This window comes from Sinocyclocheilus anshuiensis, unplaced genomic scaffold (genome assembly GCF_001515605.1).
Source record: "Sinocyclocheilus anshuiensis isolate Anshui unplaced genomic scaffold, SAMN03320099.WGS_v1.1 scaffold222, whole genome shotgun sequence".
NCBI lineage: Eukaryota > Metazoa > Chordata > Actinopteri > Cypriniformes > Cyprinidae > Sinocyclocheilus > Sinocyclocheilus anshuiensis.
Window position 1 is genome coordinate 2,677,219 of NW_015542408.1, and position 11,940 is coordinate 2,689,158.

Here is an 11,940-nt window from a genome sequence, read left to right on the forward strand (position 1 = left end):
AGATAGATAGATAGATAGATAGATAGATAGATAGATAGATAGATAGATAGATAGATAGATAGATAGACAGACCGACAGGCAGACAGACAGACACAGCTAAAATTTGGACCGAGAATTGAATTTCTGGCCATTTAACGAAGGAAACTGAAATCCAATTTCAATTTACGTCATAGGAAATAGCAGCCTATTTAGACACTTCTAACAAACTGAATTTAATTTACCCAAGCTGGCGCACAGAATACCATTATTAACTGCAGATTTGGACTTTCAGAGTTCAAAATTGGGGCTGCGGAGGTTCAGCAAAGTATGGCACAATATAGCAGGCCTATAAAACGCAATAGAAAACTGTCATTGAGTAATAGTGCTGCCTATAGTGCTGTGACTAAATTATGTTTTTGTGCATTGGGAGAGTATGTGCAGTAATTTTTCAAGAATCTAGGTTCGAATCGAGCCAGACCTCCCATGAGCCATTTTTCTGCTTCCATTCACTCTTTCCTCATCCCCATTTCCCTCTCTCTCCCTCTCTTTGGCTCTCTGACATTGATAAATTGCTCTGTGCTGTGCAGGTAATCCATCTTCTGAGACCCCAGACCCAAATCTTCGGGTCTGAGAGTGTTCTCTGCCTCTGTTCTCGCTCTCGTTTCCCTCACATTCCCCTCAGCTCAAGGTTACTGTGCTCTGTAGTGCTGCTCAGGAACCATGCGACTAATTACTTCAACCTGAGAGGAGAAAAGATAGGACAGGGAAAGACAGAGAGCGAGAAAAAAGCTAGATATACAGAGAAAAAGAGCGAAAGAGGACTAGAAAGATGTATGGCGGGTCTTAAAAACAATCTGCCACCATAATGGAACTTAATGGAAATTACTGACGAATAATTGGAATTAAAAACTGGAGTTTAGTGGCTTTAAGTCCAAATCTATTAGCTGAGGTCATCTATATTCCAGTGTAATCCTAAACATTGAAAAAGCTCATTTTTGCTGTCTTCGGTTTTAGTAAAACAGACCACCAATGAAGACTCACCTTGTACTAGTTTACATCCAATTCATCAAGTCTAAATGTACATCTATCCAATACAATGAAAAAATAATTCTTCCTAATACTACCTAATTAGCATTAGCAAGTAGAAAACAATGCTTCACAGCTGTGATTTAACTAAAGTCTATTGGATATTTTGAAAATATGAACAAGCCTTTTGATATGCTCAACTTCTTGTTTCAACTGGAAATGTCAACACAAGAAAGAAAACAATTCAAAAATCAATTCATTTTATGTGTCTTGAAACAATACAGTAGCATTAAATATCTTTCAATGTTCAAAGCAACAGTCACAAAATTTGGGTTTTATGTTCTTCCAATATGTATATATTTTAGAAAAACATCTTTGCACCATTCTGTTTACTTAGTTTAATGCTTTAATGCTTAATTTAATACTTATTCTGTTTAATACTTAATTTATAAATATATTTATTTTCATTTTTATATATTGATATAATATTAAACAAAAATGTATTAATAAGAAAAATAAATTTTCAGCTTAAGACTGAACACTGAAGTCTGGAGTAAATTATGGCTGCTGAAAATTCAGCTTTGCCATCACATGAATAAATTACATTTGACAATATATTCAATTGGAAAACAGTTATTTTAAATTGTAATAATATTTAACAATATTACTGTTTTTACTACATTTTTTTGATCAAATAAATTAAGCCTTGGTGGGCCTATAAGAGACTTCTTTCAAAAACATTACACATCTTATTTATTCCAAACTTTTGACCCCCAGTGTGTGTGTATATAGCTGCACATATCGCTCAAAGCTGATTTGGAACAGATTCAACCATGGTGTAAACATAGCCAATGAGACACATATTATATCTATATAAAGTCATATAAAATTATAATGTTACAGTAGTATTTAAAGGTTTTTTTTTTACCAAGGAAAGGTGCAAAGGCACTCATTTCTCAGTGTATATGTGTGTGTGATGAACCTGACTGTGTGTGTTGGCAGGTACTGGCCCACTGGTGCATGCGATAGAGATGGAATGGACAAGGTGACATTGTCCTGACATCACACAAAGCGCTGCGCTACATCATAATTTGGACACGTGCTACAGCTCATCTGGAGGTTAATTCAGTTCTTTATTCATAATAACGAGTCACTCTGTTCCTCTACTGCATGTATGACCTCCAGCAAAGCGTAATATCACCTTAAACTTTCACTAACCTGTCTACATGTCAAAAACCATTAAGGGCAAATAAAAACAGTGTGAATATAATTCGTTCTCTTACAATGTCCTTGCAAATCTATTTTAAATCCAACCTTGGATAATCAGATGCTTGTACAGGCAATGTCAGTTAAGCAAAGTTATTAAGTTGAATCTATAAAAAAAAACTATTAATGTTAAATGAATTATAAATAGAATATTATTATAAAATAAAATGATATCAATATTATTTAATAATAACATTTCCAAAACTATCTATTAAAAATGTTTTTCTTCTATCTGAAAATGTAGTATTAGTAATTAGTAATTTATTGGAATTACCAATAGGTTGTTTTTATCTGTTTTCTATGAGACAAAACCCCTAATCTAACTGCTGGAATGTCAGAAACAAAAGAAGGCTCCAGTAAAATGTATCTCTTCTGATCTAACACCATCTTCGGCTGTCTCTTCCTGTCCTCCTGACCTTTACGATGCCCTCGTCATTCACAGCATAATTAACCCAGCTTTTCTCTCGGGCTGTGCTACACCGGTCTCACTCATCCTCTTAACCTTGTTGATTTTGCAGAGGAATGCACTTAAACCTCTCGTAAAACATGGCATTTTAGAATGAATGACTCCATCTGTTTTCTTTTTCCCCGTCTCTTTCTGAAAAAAGGTGTGCGTTTCCCTTGAACTCAACCAAACAATGGAGCCCCTCCATCTAATTCTAATCTGATCATCTATCTGAATTCCTTCAGCTGATTGCATGCCATGTCAAAAACACTAATAAGTCTCTGTTAAAGGTGTCTGGTGTAAGTTCTTTTAAAATATGGGGTTTTAGTCTTTTTCAGTCAAAAAAAGACTAAAACATAGAGGCCAATTAATAATTCAAAGAAAGGCTTCTCTTTTTATTACCATGATGAATGACTCCATCTGTTTTCTTTTCCCCATCTCTCTCTGTCAAAAGGTGTGCGTTTCCCTTGAGCTCAACCAAACGATGGAGCCCCTCCATCTAACCCCTCTATCTGATCATCTATGTGAATTCGTTCAGCTGATTACATGCCATGTAAAAAAAACAACAACAACTAATAAGTACCTGTTAAAAGCTGCATGCATAACAATCTAGTGTAAGTTTTTTATGGGGGTTTTAGTCTTTTTCAGTCAAAAAAAGACTAAAACATAGAGGCCAATTAATAATTCAAAGAAAGGCTTCTCTTTTTATTACCATGGAGAAGACCATGTCTTCTTTTTTTAGACAAATGGACAAGGGAAAAATAATACAAAACAAGATATGCATTTGCTGAATGGGGAAAAAAACAGCAGGTTTTTATGGGAAATTATTTTGTAAACCAAATGAATACAGGAAGAGACAGAAGTTAAATAGAAATGTGCAATATAGATGGATAAATAGATCAACATAAAACAGACCAATCACAATTCATTGTGCAAATACATGTAAAAATGTAGACCAATCACATTTCTGTATGCAAATACAGTTAGTGTAATGTTGAGCCAATGGACGATTTTCTAAACTGAATCTTAAATCAAAAATAATTACATTAAATAAATAATATTTATTTATTTAATATGATTATTTTATAATAAATTGATAATATTTATGATTATTAAAGACTTCATTTATTAAAGTTTGAATGGTGTCTGTTAAGTGGATTGGGTTGAAAGTTCTCAGCTAACATTCACAGTATAGGCGTATATTTTTTTTCTCAAATGTTTGCTGTATTTTATATTCTTTTCAATCTAGTGTTTTTATCAAGAGTGTTTTTTGGAGCCCAGGATGGAGGGTTGCTTCAAAGCTTCAAAGCAGAGGTCCCAGGCAACATCAACTGCCTCCATGGAGGAAACAGCCCTGTTGTTGTGTGGTGGGGCAATTAAAAAAAATGAGTTGGTCAGTAGGGGGGCAGAGGCCTGTTCTCAGGTTAAAAGCAGAACGAATGGCCCTCTCCACATGTGTGTAAAACCAGTGACCGCATGAGAGATCACAACAAGGGTAAAGTGGAGTTCATGCTGACTAGCGCTGCTAATGAGAGATACTTTACATATGGTTTACCACTACTGTTTACAAATGAGGTTGAGCACATGTGTTCATAAACCCTGTAGGCGCAACAAAAATTACTGTGTTACAGTATTCTATATATACATAGAATAATTCTGTAAAAATAGATATTTTATCTTTTTTTACAGGTGTTTTACCTGTATTTTGAATTTTGCGCTTTACTGTCTCTAAAAAATTCATGTTTGTTTGTTTTTCATTTGACATTTTTATGATTTAATTCGTTTTTACTTTTCAACAACTCACAAACACCCTGTACAATTAACCTCCAGGAGTTCACAAACCCTGCCTAACATGTCCTAGAAATTGATTTGTGTTCAAGTTTAATCAAGCTGTGATTCTTTAGGAACTTTCACTCTCAAACTGACTGAGTTTCCACCATCCTTTATAAATCAGTTGAGCACAAAGGACATGACATGGCATTTAGTCAAAAATGTCATAGTAAATAACTACATCCAGAAAGCTTTGAAAAATAAAGTGGCAATTCAATGTTTAAAAGGCCACTAAACAAACAAATGCAAAATGCATTCAGTTGGACGCGATGAAAAAACAATATGCAATTTTTCTGCAAGTTAACACTCGCATTGCAACATTCTTCAAAGGTATCTAGTGAGTTTTACTGGGTAACAGTTAAGAAAACTGTGTGCATACTTGCAATACTTTCCTTGTGAGCACAAAATCCATACTTAGAACTGCAGCTGTAGGCTGAAACCTACACATTCAACACATCAAACCATCCAATCTCCAGAGATGCATTTCACAAGTCTGTCGAAATCTTTCATTCTATTTCCACACAATGACAAAGCCACGAGTGACTAATGTGAACCAGCACTGCTGATCGCTGCCTAAAAATCACGGCTCTACCGAACCAGGCGGTATCCTCCTTCAAGGCAGTTCTGCTTTGATCATGGAGAACTTCGATCTGGCTCGTTCCAGCTAATCCCTGTGAGATCGACTGGCCATGTTCAAGGGGGAGACTTGGTTCTGGGGTGGATTACAGGCCTTCATGCTTTGGAGGAAGTGCTGGCAGTGATTATGGGGTACAGCAGCAACCTGACTGGACTCTTGAAATACAGTTTTGAGTTCCACTAAAAAACAAACCACGCACTCCGCAAAACCTACAGTGGGTTTAAACATCTGCTGCATTTGGCACTGTGAGAGTAGTGTTTATGGGTCATGGATGCAGTTCGGCATCATACTGATGTAATTATTATCTCAGAAAGTGTTGTATTACACATACACACACAAATCTCAAAAATATTCCCCAACATCTTCAGGTTGGCATTCAGCAGCAGGCATAAAGATCTCTTTAATATTTCAGTTGTGTCTCATAAACTGCAAAGATCAAGTAGAGAGAAACTTTAATTGAAATTTTTTTTTATTTTGAAAAGATTTTTGCTTCTCCCGGGGGAAAAAAAAGTTATTTCTGGAGTTAATAAAATAAAAATGTCAATAATGTCTCAAACAGTGCTTATTTACCAAGACACCAAGCCTGCAAACAAAATATAAACTCAAACATTCCTCATTACTTTCATTGTATGCGAATAAATGTGCTAAAGTCTTTAAAGTCTAAGTAAGACCAATCCCAGCTGGCACTTGATGTCAAAGTAACATCCAGTAAGTCTTTGGACACCAAAAGTGGGGAAAATGTCAAATTTTGGTTGAAAATGGTAAAGAATTTTTCAAGCTCCAACGTCCAAAATGAAAATGGAGTTGACATCAAAATCTAATGTTTGCTTGCCATCAAGCTTTAACATAACATTGTTGTTACATCAAGCTCCAACTTAGGACAAGTGTTGAAGTTTAGGCACTTAATACCACAACTTGAATTTGACATTGTGGATCTTAATCTCACAACTTTTAGCAGACATTGGGTTTTGATTACCACACCTTGTGACTCAATGTCAATAATTGATGTCAATATGATATCGGCATGACAAGTTTGGAAGATGCTGAATTTTGGATACATGACTGAAAACCAACAAAATATCATTATCTAATTATGTTATAATTTGTGTGGACATTAGTCTGATGTTTAGCAGACACTGGGTTTCGGTTACTTAATACCACATCTTAAAACCAACAAAATGTCAAGTCGTCATATTCAATGCCAAATTGACGTTGACATTGTCCTGACATTGAATTTTGGCCACCCGATATCAGAACCTATATTTAACCAAATATCAACATATTATAACATTGGTGGCCTGCTGGGATACTTGTTCAAAAGAAGCAAAACCCAGTTTATTCAAAGCTCTGCAAAAGCTTCAAGCTGTAATACAGCAGCAAACCTCTGCCTCTGCATAAAAATGTAACCTATCAACATTTCATACCAATGAAAAGAGCAGGTATTTAAGACTAACCATTACTTGCTGTTAGACCTTCAGCTGTAAAAACCAGAAATTAATGGTTCATAAAGCACTGGACCATGTCGTTGTGAATCCAAATAGTTTCAACCTATAAACAGCTCTGACTTACATTGACTGTCAACAATCCTCTTTGTTGTAAGCAGCTATCAGGTCACAGTCCTTAAAGCCGCAATATATTATTCACAGTCATTTCCAACAAGAAGTAATCTGTGCTCTCCAAACGAGCACACCAAATCCTACAGAGACATGCATGTTCAGTTCTCCCATCGCTGAGCTGTATTCATATCTGCCCTAGTGACACCATTACACCCTGGCGTCGAGACAAAGCCTGCCGCTGGACAGGAGGGAGTGCCATTTACAGTAGCACGCCGGCTGAATTGAGCTGACGTCAGCAACCCCTTCCTGTTTATTCCTATCAGTCCGTAGTGAAAAAGCGACCTCTTTATATGATAATGCCTTGCTCACCTGAGAGGCATAGAAAGAGCGTTAAACGTGAAATATGTATGAAGCTCACGCCCATAACGTGTTGCTGCCGTGGCAACAGTGCTCTGTTGGAAATGGGAGCTGTGTGTGCATGGGATGGAAATGAACATGCTTCTGTTCAGCGGGTGTAATCTAAAGACGAACCCCAAGGGACGTTCACAACGCAGCAATTCCCACAGCACAAGTTCGGTGAGCTACTGTTCCAGTATTCTGCATTCCATTAACAGTTGGATGTGGGATATTCCTACTTCAAATGGCAATAGAAGAATCATTTTGGGTTCCAAAAGAACCTTTCAGTGAGCCGTTCTTAAAAGAGCCATTTTTTTAAAGGGGTCATATGATGCTTTTTTAAAGATCATTATTTCGTGTATTTGGTGTAACAGAATATGTTGACATGCTTTAATGTTCAAAAAACACATTATTTTTCAAATACTGTACATTATTGTAGGTCCTCTATGCCCCGCCTCTCTCAAACGCTTCGTTTTCTACAACTAACTGCGGTTACTGAAACCACGCCTTCTTTCTTTGCGTGCACATTTGGGCGGCATTATGCTAATATTTCCACATAGTGAGGTAGATATGTGGGGGCGTGTTAGAACGAACCGTTTTAGGGGGTTGTGGCAGAGTCTTAACTTTGATAAAGTATATCTCTTTGGTTTTGAGACTTTAGTCTTTGCAACTTCAGGGATCTTATCTATGCACAATCAGCTTGTAACACTCCAAAGAGAAAGGAAAACTTGAAATCGCATCATATGACCCCTTTAAGGGAAAGAAGATTTTAATAATCTGAAGGATCTTTTTCCATAATAAAGAACCTTCCCTCTTAAAAATAAAGGTTCTTTATTGGCATCTATGGTTGAAGGTTCTTTGGGGAACCCAAAATGGTTGTTCTATGGTATCACTGTATTTTTTGTGCAATGGAAAGGTTCCATGGATGTTAAAGGTTCTTCATGGAACCATGGATGTAAATAAAGAACATTTATTTTTAAGAGTAATGCTAACATTTATTCTGCATGTATAAGATCACCAAAAGAGCACCATTTACCATGTTTTAAACACTTGACTCTGCAAATGTTTGCTATACAGTTTCTAGCATCAAACAATGTAGGAACTCTGAGTTTTATAAGTCAATGTTCATCACTTCTCTCTACTCTATCGCACTTTTTTTTTAAAGGAAATTAGAAAATTTTACTTCCAGACTCCAATGGAACGCAGCATACTGCAAGATCTCCAGATGGATCGTATATCAGAATGAGGTTTTACATTTCAGTTCATGTCACAACACTGCTCACTAATCACCATGTGGGTGAAGATCCTGCAGAGAAAAGCCCAAACACTCAGCAACGTCTCCTTTAAAATTGCCTCCGGCTTAAAGAGCGCTTTCATGGCCACCCTGCTCTCCAGTGATCCCCTCTCCTTCCCATCAGCCTCTCCTCCTCCAACTCATTTTAATGGGCACCTCCAGGTCACTTGCAGCTGGCAGAACTGGCCATAAAATCTGGAGACCAACAGCAGGTCTGAAACACGAGCCACGGGCACACCAGATCAATGGTGCTCTTTAAAAACAGCAAAATGCAACTTTTAGTAATAATAATTATATTAATACACACACAGAGGTTTAAGATATCAACTTAGACACAGCCCCTGATAAGGAGATCTAAATGCAGATGTGATGTTTTGGACTACTGAGGGCCAATTTATTTATTTATTTTGTTAAAGGATAAACGGTGCAATTATTGAAATGAAGAACATAATAGATGCCATATGTTTGTGTTCCTTTAATTGAAAGCATTGCAACGGTGATCACGTTATAGTTCGTAACATCTTAACACAAACAGACAAGCTATATAGTATATATATATATAGCAATACAAAGAAATGATAGCATGGTATCAAATATTGTACTGAAACTGAATCTCCATATCACATTGTTTGTGAAAGCACAGCGCCCCCTGTTCTTCTTAATGGCTATTTATTGAATTAGACAAACTTTGCTTTGGTTTCCATGGGGCGCAAACAAAACCATTGATCAATAATATAAAAAGGTAGGGTTTATCCGTATAAACCATTTATTTCTATGTGTAAATCATACTGCCTTGTCTGCTTATGCACAGCCCCCGGTATTAGACGCTGAAAATGAAATGAGCACACGGCGAAACTTGATATTTACGCACACATGCATCCAATTACGCACTGCATATTTACCTATATATATACTTTGTGCTTATGATTTAAGCTCTTGTGGAATCCACACCAAGTTCTGGTGCAGTAGCCTACTACCAGGTGCTCCAAACCAAAACCGAAAAACTAATCATAAGGGATAATTAATCATAAATGCGCTTCTCTGAGCGCTCATCATGCTCGCCACCAAAGCCACATCATGGTATGACGTGTTTCTTTACACAATCTGTTTCACTTTACACTCTTCTTAAGCCAAAGGCAAAAGCTGTTAGTCAGCAATTAACTTCGCCCCCTTTGGCCAGTTTGATCATGATCTCAGTCTCCTGGAAGCGCGCTGGAATAATAGCGATAGTGGATCTGCAACACGCTGCAGTGCTACTCCGCCCCTCGTGCAACACTTCTGTGTGTTTTCAAACAGTTTAATGCAAAATTGCTATTTTTTTCTTTCTCTTTATCTATTTTATTCTTTATTTTGTAAGTTGCGATATGTTTTGCTAGCGAGAAGTGAGAACAACCATACTATGATAGAAGGGAATTAATCGATAAATAGCAGTGCACGACAAATTTTAATTTCATTCTAGTTTGAAATCTTCACGTTGTGCATTTCTTGGTTAGCTACTCCAAGATTTCTTGTCCAAAATTACGCACTGCAACACTGGAGTTCATATATCACACTTCAGCATGGATATCCGATGTCATTTGTACAATATCTGCATGACGCATTACCATGTCAAAAACTGATTTCAGAATATGCTTATGCGACTTAGTATCTATCAGCCTACCTTGCTAGAGTAGGGTCCGGGAATGAGTAGTTTTAATGCCTGCCTCTTCAGCTCCACCAGCCGAGCGTTGCAGTTCTCGCACCAGATGCCCCGATCAGAACCAGGTGAGCTCCCGCTACCCGAGGCTGGAGAACCAGTGCCGAACCCTGGAGATCCGCCTAAGGAACCGGGCGAACCGGTGCTGATTCCAGGAGATATCGTAACAGGTGAGCCGGAGAAAGAGCCCGGGGATGATATTCCTGATCCGGGGGAAGGGGTTCCAGAGGACCCAGGCATGGAGCCCGCGCCTTCAGGGACCGGGCGACTGGCGCTCCGGGACTCCTCATAAGCCTTTCGGTACCAGGTTTCAGGAGAGAATGATGCTGACTTCGTAGGGGATGAATCGGTCATCTGCAAGAAATGATAGTTGAGGATGAAAAGCAGTGATTGAAACATTAATGTCTGGGTTACAGATATGTAAATGTAAAAAAGTATGCAAAGTGGTTTATTAATTTGCATACTGAGTTTGACATTAAAATAGATTGTTGTTTTCCTCACTTAAAGATAATTTATTGCCCTGAATATGCGCATACCTTTGCATAAAATAGCTATAATAAATATAAATTTAATAAATCTTACCCCATATTTTCTACTCCTGGTCCCAGATCTTTCTTTATTCCCTGTTAGAGAGGTCATGATAAAGCCTGATACAGAGGGACTGTTGAAATAATTGTGCTCCGTTACATCCACAACCAAAAGATCCAAAAATCAATCTCTGGTCAGTTCAGTAGCCCTTCTGAAGTCCAGTCTCAGCGACTAGTACCATGCAGAAATCTATCCATCTTCCTCAGTGGAATATGTATAACAGATGGTCCAATCTGAAATGTCCAGCAGTGGATTATCCCGTTCTTCCTTATGCTCTCTGATATGCTGAATCCATGTACAGTGCTTTAGATTTCACAGCATCCCAGCACAGGCGCATTTCCCCATGCATATGGACTTGTGTGAAGCGCAGGCTGACAGCAGATCAGGCTGTTGGAGGACTGATCTCTGCGCTGCTCTCACTCCAGAGGAGCGCACACATCTGTCTCTGGGTAGACTGGCCACGCCTCCTCCGCGCCTCTCAGCGAATAGCATGTCCGAGACCTACTGACTGACATGTGGGAGTGTACAGTTGTCCACACGAGCGCAAGTTTTCATTATTAAGAGTCAAGTTCAATATTATTATCGAATGACTTTCGGAAATTCTATCAGTGTTGTTCTGTTAGAAGTTCGTCTCACGCAACGAAGATGGTATTGAACTAAATATCAACTATATATTTATGTACGTATATATTTTTATTTATATGTGCAAATATATAATAAATAATAACGACAACATTAATCTAACTTATGTGGTTGCTGAAAAAAGTTCGACCACCACACCCTATAATTCGCACCCTGCAATGGTGGTTCGAGAGTTTTATAGTTAAAACGCTAATGAAATAAATACAATGAATGACATGAAACTGTTTTGGAGCATAATAATAACAATCTAATAATAATAATAATAATAGCAATACATAATAATAACAATATTAAAAAATAAAATAACAATAAAACATTTAAAATGGTATAATATTATTTTTAAAAATTAAAATATTATAAAGTGTGCCAGGTGAAATGCTAAAATGTCAAATGCTCCAAAATCTTCAATTGCTTACAAACATGTCTGCAAACATGTCATTTAAACCACTGAAGTATATACTAATTATGAAACCAACAAGAAACATTTGCATGGCAATGTTTCTTAACTGACCAAATGTTGTTTTGAATTGGAATGAAAATAAATAGCCAGTATTGTTTTGGTTGTATTGTTAGTTCAGCAGGAAT

General features: G+C 37.3%; 1 protein-coding gene across 1 annotated transcript in view; it reads right to left on the minus strand.

Moving 5' to 3' along the window:
* The window catches only part of LOC107693166 (kinesin-like protein KIF26B), a 110,144-nt gene extending 99,069 nt beyond the window's left edge, over window positions 1–11,075 (minus strand). Inside the window, exons 1-2 of the mRNA XM_016492451.1 lie at window positions 10,708–11,075; window positions 10,090–10,479 (exon numbers count right to left, since the gene is read on the minus strand). Coding sequence (XP_016347937.1) covers window positions 10,090–10,479; window positions 10,708–10,764 — 447 coding nt within the window. The 5' untranslated portion in view covers window positions 10,765–11,075. The remainder of the gene's footprint in view (window positions 1–10,089; window positions 10,480–10,707) is intronic.
* Between the last annotated feature and the right edge of the window lie 865 nt (window positions 11,076–11,940).